This window comes from Panthera pardus, unplaced genomic scaffold (assembly GCF_024362965.1).
Source record: "Panthera pardus isolate Hobbes unplaced genomic scaffold, ASM2436296v1 HiC_scaffold_8, whole genome shotgun sequence".
NCBI lineage: Eukaryota > Metazoa > Chordata > Mammalia > Carnivora > Felidae > Panthera > Panthera pardus.
This window is the reverse complement of record NW_026527013.1, coordinates 80110208-80128746: the sequence shown is the minus strand read 5'-3', so window position 1 is coordinate 80128746 and position 18539 is coordinate 80110208. Positions and strand designations below refer to the sequence as shown.

Below are 18539 nucleotides of genomic sequence, written 5' to 3'. Positions count from 1 at the left end.
AGAACTATGTATGCAGACTTTATTATACCCTACTCATTATCAATGTAATACGCATTATTTTGTTCCCATGTTAAAATATACACATAGTATAGCAAAACCACAATTTTAATAAGTTCACATCATGGGTAAACATAATTAATTTGTTCATGTGAACTTTAACACACACACACATATATATGCACACACGCATATAAACATATATATACATATGTATACATATACATATACACATATATACATATATATATATATATATATATATATATATAAACATAATTTTCTGACATTTATATTGTATTGCAAGTCTGGATCAGGCAGTGGAGTTGAAGAGAATTTCCTCCTTGTCTAAAGTCTATTTGATTTGCCAGCATAGTTGATTTTGAGCCTTTAGTTGTCTTAATCTGTTTTTATATTTTAGCATATGAGTTATGCTTTAATATAGTGAAATTCCACAGCACTATGTAGATAAAGCCTTTGAAAAAAGAAACATACTGCATTATCCTCCCTTTAACCTCACTGGGAAAACATTCTTATGATAACATTTAAACACTTATTCATCTAGATTTACTTGGAACTTTATTAAACAATTCCCTGGAAGTAATGTAGGCATTTCTGGGAATTTGTTGAAAACACTATAGTATCATTCAGGGTACTGTGGTCTTAATTTTATAAATGATATTCTGGTTCCCCAAGTTACTAAAGAAACCTGAGAGCCAGGGTTGCTCTTTGCCTGGTGAAGTTGAAATACATTTGCAACAAATGTGAAGATAATGATTTGATATGATGGGAGGTAGTCTTAAAAATTGTAAACTGACTCCTTTCTAAAGGTCATGTAGAGACTGGCCAGCTAGAATGAAACTGGAAGCAATGAATCATGATAGATACAGTGTAAGAGTTGATATTTCCTGAGCACTTTCTATGGCCAGGCATCTCCTCAGTGCTTCATGCTGATTATTTCTTTTAAACCCTCTTGGCAATCCTCCAGAAGGGGTACCATTTTTTATCCATTGTACAGCTAAAGAAACTGAGCCTTGGAAAGAATAAGTAACATAGTTAACAATTAACAAATGATAAGCCAGGAGTCAAACCCAGGCAGCTAGATTCAAGATCTGGCATTCTTTACTCACAGTTACACCATGCTTTTTTTGCATCCTGTGAGTAGACACTTAACTTTTTGGGGAAGACCGGAGCAGCACTTCTCAAGGTGTACTCCAGAGAGAGATTAGTTATACATCCCCCATCACAACCATGATAACCTTACCAGCTTAATCAGCAGCAATCTTGCAGTGGACCCACAAGATCCAATTTGTACATATCCAGTAAGACACATGCCACAAAAAATACAAAAGTAAAATGAAGAACATAAACCATTCCAGACACTCTTGTTCAGAAGAGATATCAATGAAAATTCCTTTGATAGAGTATTTCCATTATTCTTATAATAGCCTTTTACACTGCTTTTTTATCAATCCCCAAATTATCATCTGCTTGAACCCTGCATCACAAAGATGAGAATAGGGTGATTTAGTAGTTTTGAATGGTGTAAAAATAAGAAATGAAGATAGGAAATGAGAGACTAAAGAACAATAATGGAGTAGACAGAAACAAAGTGTATGGTTGGGATCTAGACTGGGTGAAAGGCATAAACCTTTTACATTAATGTGATTTCTTTGTGACTCTTTGATATGTTGTTTTGATGGTTGCTTCTGTTCTTTTCAATTAGTAAAATGGTTGATTGAATAGCATTTTGAGAGTGACCAAATACCCAAGATTTATTTCGTGATCTTGACAACCTAATCTGGGTATTTTGCCAATTACATACATATCTTTTTCTATATATTCCAGTTATCTCTTGCTGTGTAACAAACCATCTCAACTTCGTGGCTTAAAACAGTAGCAATAATCTGTGGACAGGGCTTTGCAGAGGTGGTTTACCACTGCTCTACATTGTGCTAGTGGGGCAGCTCAACCGGGGGCTGGAGGATCCATTTTCAAGATGGCTTACACACATTGCTGCAAGATGGTGCTGGCTGTCAGCTGGGAGTTCAGCCAGGGCTGAGGAATGGGGGGCTCGGTTCTTCATCTTGTGGGCTTTCTCCATAGACTGTTTGCACTTTCTCACAGGTTGGTAGCTGAGTTCCAAGAACAAAAGTCTCAGAAGAACTGGGCACAAGGTATTGCCTTTTATGGCCCAATGTCAGAAGTCATAAAGCATCACTTCTGCTATAATCACAGCCTGCCTAGACTCAAGAAGAGGGAACATAGTTCCCCCTCTCAGCAGGACGTGCCTGAAGCCACCACACATTAGAAAGCTTGTGGGATGGCAGATACTGTGGCCATTTTTGGAAAGTGCAACATGTCACACCATATGTGTTCATTCATTCATTCATTCATTCATCCAATGAATATTTATTGAGCACTGAATTAGGAGCTGTTTTCAGTAGTAAGGAAAAATATGCACTTACTCTGTGGTGAGAGAAATAGGCCTTATTCAAACAGTCACATAAATGGATAGATATATGAATATATAATGGTGATAAGTGGTACAAAGAGATAATGAGGGAGTGTGAGGACATCAAAGACATCAGTAAAGGCTTCTTTACAGAAAAAGAAATGTGAGTTGAACTGAGATTTTAAGGCTGAGGAAGAGTGAATTTCTCAAACTGCATTCCATGCGCAGGGAACACCATGCATGGAATAGCATGGGAAAGGCCATACACCAGAAGGGAAGAACATAGTGAGAACAAGGACACAAAAAAGGCCTGTGTGGCTGGATAAGGGAGTGAGAGAAAAAATAGAAGAAGTTGAGGCTGGAGAGGCTGGTAGAAGAGTCCAGGCCAGGCAGGGACATGCTAAGGCATTTTGCCTTTAGTCTCAAAGCAGTGAGAAGCTATTAAAGTGTTTGAAGCAGAGGCAATGGCATAATCAGATTTGCATTTCAAAAAGTACACTGTCCTCAGTGTGAAGGATAGATAGGAGAGGGTAAAAGCAAGGAGAACATTGAGGTGGCTATTGTCGTCATAGTTCAGGCAAGAGGTGATTAATAACGTAGACTAGCCTGTTGGTGGAGATGATGAAAATTGAAGAGATTTGAGAAATGGATAGGAGGTCCTGCATTTATTTGGATCTCTCCTCAACCACTGGATTCTGGTTCTCTAGAGCAATAGGGGCTAAATCTTAATAATGTTTGAATCTATACCACTTAGTCCAGCCTCTGGAATGTGAGAGATAATTAATGAGCATTTGTTGGATGGATGGATGGATGGATGGATGGATGGATGGAATTCCAAGCTCCCAAGTTCTCTCTTGCCATCGTACTTTTACTCAGATTGCTCTCTTCTTGCAACATCTGCCCTCTTATTCTCATTTCTCTCCATCCCCTGGTCAACCCATTCTTCATCAAGGGAGCATTCCTGGATCTTGAGCTAGTCTGATATTTCTCCACTGTCCTTCAGAAGGCATCTCTATCACATATTAGAACTAATCACACTGCATCGAGATACTCAATTTATCTCTTACCTGATTGTGTGAGCTCCCTCATGCAAGGACTATGCCTTGTTCACATCTGTAACCCCAGCACCTAGTACAGTGCACAACCTACAGTAGACACTAGTTAGTATTTGCTTATATCAAGGAATGGAGGACATGAATTCTATGTGTGTAAGACCCCAGATACAAAGGTGTCAGAGCTGACATTCTGTGGGGGAAATTGGGAGTCTTCTCAAGGTAGTCTTCTTTCCCAAAGGGTTGCCATTGCCATTACCTGGGAGAAGTCCAGAAAATTGCTGGTGAACTCTCTTTATGGAAGTAAAGGTAATTTCTTATTTTGTGACTATGTTACTATCATTTAAAAATGTACAGTGTGTCAGGAGTGCCTGGGTGGGTGGCCTAGTTGGCTAAGTGTCTGACTCTTGGTTTCCATTTAGGTCATGGGTTGAAGCCCTGCATTAGGCTCTGAGCTGACAGCTCAGATTCTTAGGATTCTCTCTCTTTCCCTCCCTCTCTGACCCTGCCCCGCTTGTGCTCACTTTCTCTCTCTTGCTGTCTCTCTTAAAATAAATAAATAAACTTTAAACATGAATGTTTAAACATGCTTTCCTTTTATTCTCATTTTTATGTATTTATTTACTTTTATTGAAAGAGAGAGTGCAAGTGGGAGAGGGGCAGAGGGGGAGAGAGAGAGAGAGAGAGAGAGAGAGAGAGAGAGAGGATCTCAAGCAGACTCCACACTTAGTGAGGAGCCCAACTCAGGGCTCATCCCACAACCCTGGATTCATGACCTGAGCTGAAATCAAGAGTCACTCAACTGAGTGAGCCACCCGGGCACCCCGCCTCTCATTTTAAACATTCTTTTAAATAGCTGCTTTAAAGTTTTTTTGTCTGCTAAAACCAACATTGGGGGCCACTCAAAGTTGGTTTCCACTGACTAATTTTTTTCCTGTGTAAGGATTAGACTTTCCTATTTCTTTACATGTCTCAATTATTTTGCTTTGAAAACCGAACATTTTAGATAATAAGTAACAGCAACTTTAGATTCTGATTTTTCCCTCCTGAGGAATTTTTTTCAAGAACTTGCATGAACTTAACTTATAGGATCTATCTCCCTTATAGTCTGCAACTGTTGATATCTCTGCTCAGGTTAAAAAAAATCTGTATTTAGTTTTTAGTCTGATTTCCTAAAGGTTTCCCCTGAGTCTTCATAGCTTAGTGGGCAGGCGATGATTTCAGTAGAGGTTATGCTCAAATTCATCAAACCTGTAAAACTTCTATCTTCTAACAACTGATTCAGGCATTTATTTCTCAAGTCTTCCTTGGCATTTTTTTTAAAGAATTTAAAAAATTTTTTAATGTTTATTTTAATGTTTATTTTTTATTTTTGAGAGAGAGAGTGAGCGAACACGCACGAGCTGGGGTGGGGCAGAGAGAGGGAGACAGAGGATCCAAAGTGGGCTCTGTGCTGACAGCAGTGAGCCCAATGTGGGGCTCGAACTCACAAACTGAGAAAGCATGACCTGAGCTGAACTTGGACACTTAACTGACTGAGCTACACAGCTCCCCCCACCTTTTTAAGTAGGCTCCTGGCCCAACAGGGGGTTTGAACTCACTACCCTGAGATTGAGTCACATGCTCTACTGACTGAGCCAGCCAGGCATGCCCCACGTCTTCCTCAAGCTTTTACTTTCACCAAATTCTCTTTTGTCTCCCCTGAATGTGTATGCCATTCTTCAGTTGTCCAGGAATATGTGGAAAGCTTATGTAGTTTGTTCATGGCTCTCTTATTTCCAGACTGTCCGCATTAAGTTTCTGACTGCTTGCCCCAAGAGGGACCTCAGGCTAGTAGAGCCATGAGTTTTCCACACTCATTGCCTACTGAGCTTGCTAAATTTAGTAATAATGTTGTCTGGCATGGACTTTTGTCCTCCTCTCCAAATGAAGTCTTCTCCTTCTGGCAGAAGATGATGGTGTTCATTGCCAGCCCTGTACTGCTAAAATAATATGTTGATTGAATCAGGGGGTAAGTAGGAAGAAAGCTACCTCAGGCAAAAAGACCACAGACTCACAATTTTCTTACTAAATTTCTTACTAGGGGCAGCTGGGTGGCTCAGTTGGTTGGGCATCCAACTTCGGCTCAGGTCATGATCTCACAGTCCGTGAGTTCAAGCCCCGCGTCAGGCTCTGTGCTGACAGCTCAGAGCCTGGAGCCGGTTTCAGATTCTGTGTCTCCCTCTCTCTCTGCCCCTGCCCTGATTGTGTTCTGTCTCTGTCTCAAAAATAAATAAAAACATTAAAAAAAAATTTTTTTTAAATCTTAAAAAAAATAAATTTCTTACTAAATTTTCTTACTAAAATTCATCATGAATAAACACTTCTCAGTTTGCTTTTGCATTTGGTCAACATTCAGAGCCTTAAAATGGCTGTTCTGACACTTTCATTCTGTTTTATATTTGCTTTTGGGGAGAGGATGCATTGCCTTCTTCATGCTGCTATGATTGAAAGTTAATTAAGGTTTATGCTTTTAATATTAACTCTGTACATTTAAGTAACATTATTATAATAATTATAAGTCATTCCTGGGGGTGTACCTTTTTTTTATTGGTTTTGATGTTTTAATTTTTTAAAGGATTTATGCAGTTTGGAGAACACTGTAGACTTGTGAGAATTCACAATGCACATGTTTTTTTTTTCCCACTTTGAAACTAAATGCCATTTCTTTTTTTTTTTTTTTTAATTTTTTTTTTCAACGTTTTTTATTTATTTTTGGGACAGAGAGAGACAGAGCATGAACGGGGGAGGGGCAGAGAGAGAGGGAGACACAGAATCGGAAACAGGCTCCAGGCTCCGAGCCATCAGCCCAAAGCCTGACGCGGGGCTCGAACTCACGGACCGCGAGATCGTGACCTGGCTGAAGTCGGACACTTAACCGACTGCGCCACCCAGGCGCCCCCTAAATGCCATTTCTGAGCAAACACACCTCAACAGGCAGAATCACATATTGTATCTGAATGTTGTAAAGTGAAGAAATTCATTATGAATTTAACTTCTATGAGATTTTTTTCAGTTTATTAAGTTTCCATGAAATAAAAAGTAGTGGAGGATTCTTGAAAAAAAAAGAGTTAATGGGATGAAGTGTTTATCTAAAATGAAATACTCTATAACTTTCAAGCAAAAATCATATGTACATATAGTCTTTCCAGGAAACATTTGAAAAGTAAGTTGGATTAAAGTCCTATCAGAGGTTGAATGTGGTACATTTGATTAAATGCCTTTTCACTCATTTGTTTCCTGCAAGAGCATTTTATATCCCTAGCATATTGACTTTTGGTTTCTGCATATGATATGCTTTGGCCAATGGAATATGTGGTGACATGCTATATGCTATAGTTGAGCAGAAGTTTTAGATACAGTTTTACAATTTGATGTATCCTTTTATACTTCTGTCCTTATGCCAACAACATATCCTAGATAAGGGCTGCTCCTTCAACCTGGATCTCAGAATGAGAATACAAGCAGACCTGCAGTTATGTCCACTGCCTGGAGCAGAACTTTAGCCAACCAGTAACCATCATGTGGTCTGGGTTAGAAGTAAATGTTTGTGGTTACAAGCCTGTGAGTCTGGATTGCTTTTGCAGCAAAAGCTGACTAATGTAGGCATAAAAAAGTGTCTCTTCAACAAAAGCACTGAATTATCAAAAGTAATATTTTTGTATTACTGTAGCAGTAAAAGGAAGCATCTGGATGGGTTGCCTTTACAGTTAAAGGGGTATTTGGGGCTATAGACTTTAAATATATGCTGTGTGGGTTGGGGAGATTCTCAGAAAGACCTAAACTGAGGTTTGAGAGACTCAAGTGATTGCCAAATGGGAGAGACAAGCTTTGTAAATAAAGATGTGTTCAGCAGAGAATCCAAGCAGTGGTTCCAAATATGAGCCCTATATTGAAAGTACAAGGGTAGGTATTCCAAATGGAGGTATCGATTTTCAAACAAGGTGCACGTTGGGTGGGAAACTCCGTGAAGCAGTTTCAGAATTACCAGTAGATAGACTTATTTTTTTAAAAAAATTAGGAAGATCCAATGAGTGCTACATTGAAAGAGAATAGAACATACATACTGAACCAAAAACTTTAATATAATAATTGCTCCATTACAAACTTAAAAAAATCATACCTCAAATGACGATTATGCTTCTATGGTATTTTATTCAATATAGGTCACTACTTACCCTCAGAAAGAATTGTTCTGAAAACATCAAGGGTTTACAAAGGTTCACAGAGAGATGGTTCTTCTAGCACAGGGTGTAGAGCACAGCCTATGAGAAAACAACTTATATTCTAAGCTGGGTTCTGGCAAAGTGAAAAGAATTTATAAAAGGAGTGATTCTTACACAGAATCCAATTCAAAGTAGCAGAAAAAGGGGGAGGGGTTGGGGTGCAAAAAAGGAAAAAGGGAAAGTAGGAGAATGACTGATGTTCCTGTTTCCCATTGCTTTCCTTATGTGGAGCTCACATCTCTTTACAAGTGTGTGGACTAAGGTGCGATGAAATCAGAGCCTTGTGATCAATGTGATCTTGATTTGCAGGGGGCATTGAAACACTCAATGCATTTGATTGCCACGGCAGACCTAGTGACTGAGAGGTGTTTCCTGACGTTTGAAAAGCTCTAAAAGAGAACTAAGGGGGGCAGGGGCAGAGGGAAATCCTTGGTCATTGAAAAGAGATTCATTATTAGAATCTTTATATTCTGGAGTGGGATCTGATACTGACCTTGGTAATAGCCCTAGAAAGTGATTAAATAACAGATTTTAGAAATCATCACTTTCTCCATTTTCCAAGGTCGTAGCAATGACTTACCTGAAAACACTAAGTACCGATTACCAGAAAAAATTAGAACAGTTGGATTTCAGAAGGGATTTTCAGTTTCAAATAAAATATCTCCATCATGAATCTGATATCTCTTGTTAGGTCTTGCCTCATTTTTTTCTGCAAGTACTAGGTTTTATCTTTTTTTGCAAAGTCATCCTAGAATAGTCTTTGTAGAACAGAATAGAATTCTACTGTAGAAAGGGACTTTGGAATTCATCTTATATCCTCTCTCCCTCATCATAATTTTAGAGATGAGAAAATGAGGCCCCAAAAGCCTCAGGCTCTCCCAGGTAGGCAGAGGTGGTACCGCGTCTGGAACCTGTCTTTTGCCCCCCAAGACGTTTACACTTTCTCAAGTCATCACAGATAAATTTTTTTTAATTTTTTTTTTAATGTTTATTTATTTTTGAGACAGGGAGAGACAGAGCATGAACGGGGAAGGGTCAGAGAGAGGGAGACACAGAATCTGAAACAGGCTCCAGGTTCTGAGCTGTCAGCACAGAGCCGGACGCGGGGCTCGAACTCACGGACCGCGAGATCATGACCTGAGCCGAAGTCGGCCGCTCAACCGACTGAGCCACCCAGGCGCCCCAAGTCATCACAGATAAATTTGGGATCAAAACAGTTCATCCTTTAACTTACCCAGGATCCTTTTAGTTGTGTTACACAGTCCAACTATTCTTCTTTTGTTGTTTTCTCTTTTCTGGTCCTAACATTCATTAAGACACAATTTGGGAAAAGAGTGGGTCTCACTACTGACTCTTTGTGGCAGTAAGAGAAAAACATTTTTAACAATGAAGTTTGAGATTTGAATGTTCAGTATGTCTAATTTGAAGCTGTCAGTGACACTGACTTCTACTAGTTATTTAGCACAAATGAATCATGTTATAGTTTGAAAATAGTCTTCTATCAATAGTAACTTCTTAGCATGAATCAGGCTAGTTTTATTATTTCCTCTTCCCCCAAACAGCTTTCCTGGTCACATCCTATTTGATGAATGTAATGAGCTGCCCAGGTGCTTAGCTGTCTGAACTCCTAAGGTCTGCATGGTGTCAGACAAAAGTTTAGATTCAGCTTCGGAACAATCTTACATCTGGGGTTTCTGGTTGCAAAGGGCAAGAGCCAGGTTGGGATGAGCAATGGAAGGATTTAGGAAGATGTAGAAGAATAATCTGAATTCACTGATGGCAACTAAGGTGTTTACAGCAGTTCTAGTTCATCCCTAGTTCTGAGAGTCTTGGGAGACCCTGCTCATCCTGGAAATCTGCTGTGGTGCAGGGCAGGATAAAGGTAGGGGAAGGGCCATTGGCAGCATTCGGTTCATCCCTGACTGACCCCTCACCTCAAGGAGCAACAAGTCAGGTTCTCAGGGGAATCCATGGGAGCACTTTAATTCTGCAATATACCAACACCCGTCTCTTCCTAGTTGCTGTTGACAAGGTGGACACCTTGAGTGTGCTTTTTTGGTGTAGTGATTCTGAGCACGAACCTAGAGGCAATTCCAAACCTGGAATAAGAATAGGGCTCTCCTTGGGTATGACTCAAATGGAAAAGCTCTTTGAATCACAACATTTGAATCTGAGTCACTTGCCAGTCTTTTCTCTGTCCTATAAAGGCAATTTAAACACAGGTCTAAACCAGGCTTTTTGATTCTCAGACTTTTCCCTCTCAGCAACCTTCCATCTCAACTACCCCATGGGAGCAGTAAGATCTCTTTTAGGCATTGATTTTAAAGAAAGACCACTTCATACAAGCAGGTTTAGGGGGATTTGAGGGCTTGGGAGAATCACTAGAAATTACTGTCAGTTCATGCTGTAAAGCTATCTCTGCCCCTGGGACACATGGCCTGCCAGATGGCCCCATAAATCTGATTACCCTCACCTTCCCTCTTCTTCTTCCATGCTAAAACTCTTCTGATTTTCTGATTTACCAGCAACTTCAGGGGCGTTAAGACAAATGAAACCTAACAGAAGTTCTGACCCTCCACTGCCACCAATGCACTGATGATGCATCATCATGAATTATATTTTTAGAGGCTTGCAAGTGTTATATTGGGCTGGCTCATATTTAGGTCATCGTCCCCACCTCCCCCAAATGCCTCTGATTTCTTAAAGACCTTCTGAGAATCTACAATCATCCTTGCAAGAAATTCTTAGTCACCTAAACCTACTTGCTTTATGCTCCTGTTTTAATTCTGACCTCTTGATTTCCAAAGACCTGTCTAAAGGACCTGGAACTGTAACACTGGAATTTCATGCTTATAGGACAAACTGAATGTAACATTCCAACACTAACCCTTTAGATTCTTTCCCAGTTTCAACAATAGCCCCTTCATCATCTTGTGGATCTTGTATTCCTATTTCTACTCTCTCCCTCTCTCTCTCCACACAATTTCCAATCTTCGGGTTATCAGATGATGGGAATGGTTGGTCTTCATCACTTAGGGTCTGACGTGAATCCTCTTCCAAGTCATAGGTATTTATGTAGCAGAATGCCTTTTGGAGCTTTTCTTCCTTCCTCCCCAACATCCTCTGGCCCCAGTTAACCATTCTAAGCTTCCCTATACATTCCTGGTAGTTTCATATTCCACCTGGTATCCCCTGTTTCTCATGTTCTTGTAAGGTGGGCATTTTGAGCATAATGGCAAGATACTATCAAGGAGCCTCTACGTTTTTCATCATGGTAAAGTGTGGAAGTGAGTGTAGACTTAAGGGTCAAATTCTAACAGAATTCTCTTCTTTCTGCTCAGAGAATTCAATGGTCACATGGGCCAAAATGGTTTATTACCAATATTGTCAGCTGCTATTGAGCATTCTGGTTTCGTTGCTTTGAGGGTGGTGGGGTGGTGGTGGTGTTTACATGTTTCTTTACATCAGAATCAGCAGAAACCAAGAGTGGCCAATGGAAAAGAAGGAAATGGAGACTGAAAGGCAGGGACTGTTAAAAGAGCAACGGAACGACTGTAAAGGGAAAAAATTAAACTAAGGAAACAGTACAAAGTACAGGTGTAAAACAGCAATGCTACATGAAAATGTAAGGAATTACACTGTGGATAGTTCACAGGAAAATTACTCTGAAAACAACTCTCTGGCTAGCTGGAGCTTTGGGGTGTGAGAGATACCTGGACAATGAAAACAATCGTCCACTGTCTTCACTGTATCCTTAGCACTCAGCGCAGTACCTAGACAGAATAGTTGCCAATGAATATTTGCCTAAGAAATACAACACTAGCCAAAGAACCCAGTGTTTTCAGACAATCTACACGTTTCTGTGACCCAGTCACTTCCATGCCCCGCAGGCTCCATCGATGGCAGGATTTGTGGGGAAAATGACCTGACTTAAAGGAAAGTACAGGGCATCCACTGGCTACAGTTCCGTTGGCTGCATGCTGGGGGGGGGGGGGGGGGCGGTTAACGCGAAGAGGAAACAAGCTCAGTAGAGCAGCTATGAGACCACCCCTGAATTGTGCCTTTTACATGATTGTCTGCGAGGCTCCTGTCCAACTTCTGTCTCCACCTCGTGGAACACCTGGCAACGGAGGAGTTAGCCAGGGGGCAGTTCTGTGGTTGTAACAGAGAGGCTCTGGGGGGCAGTACGTCTCCTCTTCCTGGCGTCTCTTGCCTGCACCTGCCGCGCGGCCCCTCGCGCCTCCGCAAAGATGCAGAGGTCGAAGCACGTTGCTGTGCGGTGCAGAAATGCTCCCAGAATCAGCCTCCCACGCCCGCTCCCTAACACCAACCGGGATCCTGGGATCGCCTCTAGGATCCCTATGGGTGCTCCCGCTGGCTCCTTAGACTCTCACCCCACGCCCCCCAACTCCAGTCCCGCTTCTCTGGCACACGCCCACCACTCGAGGGGCGTGCTAAAGTGGTGGCAGTCCTCCGCGCCCCGGGGCGGCCGGCGGGGGGAGGGGGCATGGGGCGGAAGGCGGGAAGCGGAGTGGGGGGGCGCCCGAGCTCGCGCGCCACACTGCCCCGCGCGGGATTTGCCGCCTTCAGCTGCAGCAGCTGCAGCGGCGGCGGCGGGTAGAGGGGTGGAGGGCGGCGAGGAGGGCTGGAGCCCGGGCCAGGAGGGAGGGAGCGAGGGGGGCCGGGAGGCTGTGCCAGGCGAGCCGGAGGGGTGCTCAGCGCTCCCCCGCCCTCCTTCCGGGAGCGAGGATGCAGACTCTGAAACTGGCGCTGCTGGGCTGAGGCAGAGGCAGGGGAGTTGCAGCGCGCGCGGCTCGGTGAGTGTGTCTCCTGAGCGCGGAGAGGCGGGGGGAGGCGGAGGACGAGGAGGAGGAGGAGGAGGAGGAGGGGGAGAATGCCCGGAGCCGCCGTCGCTGCCGCCGCCGCCGCCGCGATGCTCCCGGCTCAGGAGGCTGCCAAGCTGTACCACACCAACTATGTGCGGAACTCGCGGGCCATCGGCGTGCTGTGGGCCATCTTCACCATCTGCTTTGCCATCGTCAACGTGGTGTGCTTCATCCAGCCCTACTGGATTGGCGACGGCGTGGACACCCCGCAAGCCGGCTATTTCGGGCTCTTCCACTACTGCATCGGCAACGGCTTCTCCCGGGAGCTGACCTGCAGGGGCAGCTTCACGGACTTCTCCACGCTGCCCTCGGGCGCCTTCAAAGCCGCCTCCTTCTTCATCGGCCTCTCCATGATGCTCATCATCGCCTGCATCGTTTGCTTCACCCTCTTCTTCTTCTGCAACACGGCTACGGTGTACAAGATCTGTGCCTGGATGCAGCTCACCTCCGGTGAGTGCGCGCTCACCTCCGCGGAGGCGGGGGGGACCGCGGGGCGCCCGAGCCCGGAGGGGCGGGAGTAGGAGGGGCGGGGGCCGTGCGCGCCGCGGGGTGCCGAGCAACTTAATCCGCCCGGGCGTGGGGGGGTGGGGTGGGGGCGGGAGCCCTGGGCGGCCGGAACCCCCGGGGTTCCCCAGCCCGGCACCCGCGCGTTGTCCCGGGCTTTCCAGAACCTCCCCAGCGCGGGGGACGCCGCCCAGGGGGACGCGCCGGAGGAAGGGCGGTTGCTGGGCCGAGTCTGCTCGTAAATGGAGGTGGGGAGAAGGGGCCGGCCGCTTAGGGCGCGAGCTGAGGGACTAAGGAGGGAACTGACCCAGCCTGGCGAAAAGCGGATTTGGAGAGGTTGTAGTGGAAGGAGAGTCAGCCTGCCCTGTCCCTCTGTGGGACTGTTTCTGTCCTTGCTTCAAGAGGGGGTGGTGCTGGAGTGAAACTGTTTCACTCTGTCCCGGGCAGTTACAAAAATTTTATCATCCATCTGGAAATGAGTAGATGCTAATCCTGTTGTGGTTTTCACCCTTTTAAGAAAAATGTAGCTTAGCATGCTCCTTTTAGCAATTCCCCAAATGTTAATGTCAAGTCTTCAGTTTGCTTCCTTGTTGGCAAAGGTCCTTACGTTAAATCCTTAAGCAGAGATCTTGAGGGAATCAAGATTTCTCGAGATCTCATTTTGGGGAAGTGGCTTTAGGGAGATGGGCTGAGAGGAAAACCTGTTCCATTAGTATTTCTGATCGCTTTTGCCTGTGGTTGATAGAATGTTTCTAGCTAGAGGACATGGAAGTACTTTTTCTGAGCATTAAAGTTACTTTTAACCCAGAAAGGATAGGGGTGCGTTTCCCGGTGGCTTTGGAGAATCGTGAAACAAAACTGACTCCTTTCTCTCCTTCCTGTAATGCGGATTCCCACTCTGGTAGCCACCTTGGATGCCCTGCCTTATAAAGGCACCCTCCAACACTTGACACCCTCCTGTTCCAACATGGTTGGGTCCTTTTAATTTTATGGGTGATCTGGTTGTGCAAGCATATAGGATATTTCAGGCAGTCAAATGGTTTCATTTGTGTTTGGTCTTATTGTTTTCATTCTTTAAGGCTTATGTTACCTTTAGGATTTCGTACTTACTCTTATGTTTGGGGAGGTTTTTTGGGGAGTAGGGACTTGATCCCCGAGTTTACCAGGATGATGAAGCCCTTAGAGGTGCTGGACAAGAACATGAAGGTTCATGACCTTGTATTGCTGGTTGGCATAAGAGAAACTTGTGGGAGCCTAAACTTGTGTTATGAAGTATTTGCTATGTATGAAGTGCCTGTCTCAGCTGATTTTGATTTGCCATGTTATGGGAACATGTGCAGGTGAAAGGCAAGAAAAGAGCCTTGGGAGAGAACCACCGCCCCCAAACCATTATCCTCCTGAAATGCTCCAAGCACCCCACAGACGCTCTCTGTTTTTATATATAATGTTAACTTTTGTGGCCATCTCAAGAGCAGACTAACTTTCAGATTTGGAATAAAGTCATGTATTATAGTTGTTCTTGACATTTGGCTCTGGTTTGACTTTGACGACAAGAGGACACTGAGGATGCAGCTGTTTTTTAGAAAAGGAATTGACCCTGCACAGCTAATTTTAATTTTTCTAAGTTAAATGACCTATTTAGACTGGTGATTCAAAGTAGATTGTTTTTCGAAGGTCTCAAAGTAATTTGCGGGTGATTTCTCAGCAACGTATTCTTAAATATTTTATTTTTATGAGTTTCCATACTCTGAACCCAAGCTGTTCTCTTTTTGTCTTATTTTAAAAAGGAAAGAAAACATCTTTGGGAAAGAATTGCCAGCTTTGAAGTTAATACGACTGCAACTATTATGGTGTTTTTTTTTCTTTCCTTTTCCTGGAATAGAGCAGAGAGTAATCATTCTGGGGTAGTAAAATATGATGTCATGTTTTCAGAAATTTGACATAAATACACGATCCTGTTTCCAATATGTCACCATAAAATGTGATGATGGCCTTTGTGCTAATGAAGATATTTGGGCATTTACTTCATTTTTGAAGGAGTCCAGGACTTTAGGTTGTAGGCATACTTTTTAAAACCTTTCTTCGCAATTTATTTGGTATTTTATTCCTAGATAAACCACAGCAAGACGTAATTTTGTTTATTTATGAAATATATTAATTAAGGGAGAATGGATTATGACGATGGGGTAGTTAAGAATAAAAATCAGTTATGTTCACAGATTTTTAAGGAGTGGGATATAGAAGATATTTTTGAAGAATGTCACATTTAGGAGCCCCTGACTGGCTCAGTCAGTAGAGCATGCAGCTCTTGACCTCTGGGGTGTGAGTTCGAGCCCTACGTTGGGCGTAGAGCCTACTTAATAATTAATTAAAGAAGCATTTAAAAAAAGATGTCACATGTAGTGGTTTTCTTTTTTGAAGTCTCACGACACTAACAAGAAATTTAGCATAACATAAGTTATTCTCAAAGTTTAGGTTCTAACCTTTAGACTGTTTCCCTCTCATGTTCTGCCTTCTCATGCTTATAATTTAACTGTACCTAGGCTAATCCCAAGTGTAATTTGCAAGCTATGACAGATGAGACTTAATGTGCTATTTGCTTAATTAGAGACTGTTTAACCCTCATTGGAAGTCAAGCGACTAACTTGTGTTTTCAGGTATCTAAGCATTTTCACGTAGTAACATCATAAATCAGAGCCAAGTAGAACATAAAATCCCATATGAAATGATAAGAAGGTGAGGAAGCAGGAGACTTTCTTGGGGGCAATACAACATCAAGAGTTATCCTTATTATGATTCTGAGCAAGGAACTAGAAAAAGTACTTAATTTATTGGACCTGAAAATGATGTTGGTCTTCTACCTAGATATGCGAAGCACATATAATTAATGGTGCTATTATGAACTCCTTGCTCTGTCCCTCTTGCTCTCCCCTGTAAATCATTATTAACCTCAGTAGAGTGAAGTTGCCGAATTAGGAGCTAGTTATGTCACACTACTTCTGGATGTAATCCTATACTTATGGACCATGTCTAATATAAAGACTGAAGACATAAAAATAATACATAGAATAAGTAACAGCAATCAGAGATGCAACGTTTTCCTAATTTACAGAGAGACAACTTCTTGGGAAGAAAAGAGACTTTTATTCTTTCTGTATGATTTCTCTCACACTAACTGGTCAAGTAGGTAATAAAGTCCAGATTTTTTTTTTTTTTTAATCAGGATGGAAAGAGAATGTTGTTGCTCTGGGAACTTGATTCTTTGCTTCCATGTTCTTGCTCTTTAAAATCAGTGTGTCCGTCTGTTTCCAAGTCTATTAATAGCCAAGTCTCATAAGGGTGTTGTTTTGTTTATTTGTTTTATTGACTGTAAGCCATGTCTGGAATTGTTTCCAGAAGCCCAAGTGTTAACTGTTATAGGCCAAAGAAATCTTTTCTTTTTCTAATAAGCTAAAGCATTAAGGGGTGCCTGGCTGGCTTAGTCAGTTGAGCACATGCCTCTTGATCTTGAGGTTGTAAGTTCAAGTCCCACATTGGATGTAGAGATTACTTAAAAATAAAAAATAAGCTAGGGGTGCCTGGGTGGTTCAGTTGGTTGAGGGTCGGACTTTGGCTCAGGTCATGATCTCACGGTTTGTGAGTTTAAGCCCCACATCAGGCTCTGTGCTGACAATGTGGAGCCTGCTTGGGATTCTCTCCCTCTCCTCTCTCTCTCTCTGCCCCTTCCCGGCTTGTGCTTTCTCTCTGTCTCTCAAAACAAATGAATAAACTTAAAAAAAATATGCTAAAGCATTAAAGTAAAATTTATGGTTTTTTAGACATCCACCATGGACTTCTTGGTGACAAGCAGCAGATGAAGGGAACTGCTTTCATCTATGAAGTAGGGCCCCAGCTCCAGGTTGGATTTCTTTATTCAGGAGAGATCAGTTTGGGAGAAGGGATCGCATTTGCCACATCCTCACCTCTTGTCGTTTGGAGTGTACCAACAAGAAGCGCCACCAAGATGGCGAGGCTGTATGGCAAGGGTTACGGGCTGAATTGCTTAGTCACTTTCCCCTGCTTCCCTGCCTTAGTTTTTCTCAGCTCTTTTTAGCCAACTTCCTTTCTTAAATTTTATAACTTTGTTGTTTAGGTGAGAAGAGAATCATCAGAGGTAATCACTGCATTTCTTAGCCTGTAAGAAGAGCTTTTGCAATATTGTATGATACTGTCTCAGGGCACCTTGCTCTTATCTATCTTATCAACATTTGAGATGATAGAGGTGTTTGTGCATTTGTTTAACGTCTGTCTTCTCCAGTACATGGAAATTTCCATAAAGCCGTGTCTGTTTTTCTTCATGTTGCATAAAGGTCAAGATCTGGACACTGGAGTGAAAAGATGTGGGTTTCAAACCTGGCTCTGACCCTCACTGACTGTATGACCGAGGGAATGAATTTCTCTGTATTTCAGTTGCTCATCTGCAAAGTGGGCATGTACTTGTGCTCACCTCAGGCGATTGGTACAAGGATTGAAGAGCTAATGTGTACCCTGGGAACAGTGCCTGGTGCACAGGGCGCAAGTGCTGTCTGAGTGTTAGGTATGGTTACTGTTCTTGTGTTCTTACTGCTGTGCCTTGACACCCAGTAGTATGTGCATGTCATGTACTGAATAGTAGATATTCAATCAATTGTTCGTGAATAGAAAAATGAATGATTAATAGGGTAAAGAATGAAAAGGGGAGATTTAAAATTTCCCACATGCCCTGTTGAGAAGCGAATGTCGTATATTCTTTGAAGCCACGATGCTCATCTTTCTCATTGGTTTGTAGCCGTAATTGCACTAAAGGATCTCTTCCGCCATTCTTTGACAGCAGTGATTGTGACTTGCAGCCTAATTCATGATGAACTTACTCCCAAATGGGGGTCTTTTCTGATGCAAGGGTCATGATCTTTATTACAACCATAGGACATCGTCAATTATATCTTTGGGTTCAGCAGGTTTTTCCTTTTCCTCATTTGATTTCTCACGAAAAAAATCATTCAAAAGGAGGTTCTATGGAAGAATCACGAGATCAGGCTTTCATGGGAGCAGGGACCCTGTTCTATATTGAATTTGCTTCCATACCTTCAGGAGCAATCCAGACAGGAGAGGATGTGTCTTGCACACTTTCCCTTTATCTGTCTGGGCGTCATTGCAGATGTGTTCTTGGACCTGCCAGGGATCCTGCCAGATCTGCTCAGACGGGTGGCAGAGCTGTGATGCAGGTCTCGGAAGAGGAGACAAGGCTAGGACTTACAGGCCCTCAGGACCTTCACCAATTCTTACCCTTGGGCTGATGCTGGGCCTATGAGGAAGTGACATCCTGCCTCATAGAGCTGTTAATCCATCCTAAGTTCAGAGT

The 18539-nt window shown here is 42.8% G+C and overlaps 1 protein-coding gene across 3 annotated transcripts in view; it reads left to right on the top strand.

Moving 5' to 3' along the window:
* Positions 1–12509: 12509 nt before the first annotated feature.
* The window catches only part of LHFPL3 (LHFPL tetraspan subfamily member 3), a 579617-nt gene continuing 573587 nt past the window's right edge, over positions 12510–18539 (top strand). Inside the window, exon 1 of one of the 3 annotated variants that reach the window (XM_019451241.2) lies at positions 12510–13105. In XM_019451241.2, coding sequence (XP_019306786.1) covers positions 12664–13105 — 442 coding nt within the window. In that variant the 5' untranslated portion in view covers positions 12510–12663. The remainder of the gene's footprint in view (positions 13106–18539) is intronic. The other 2 variants (XM_019451240.2, XM_019451239.2) reach the window with 2 other exon arrangements.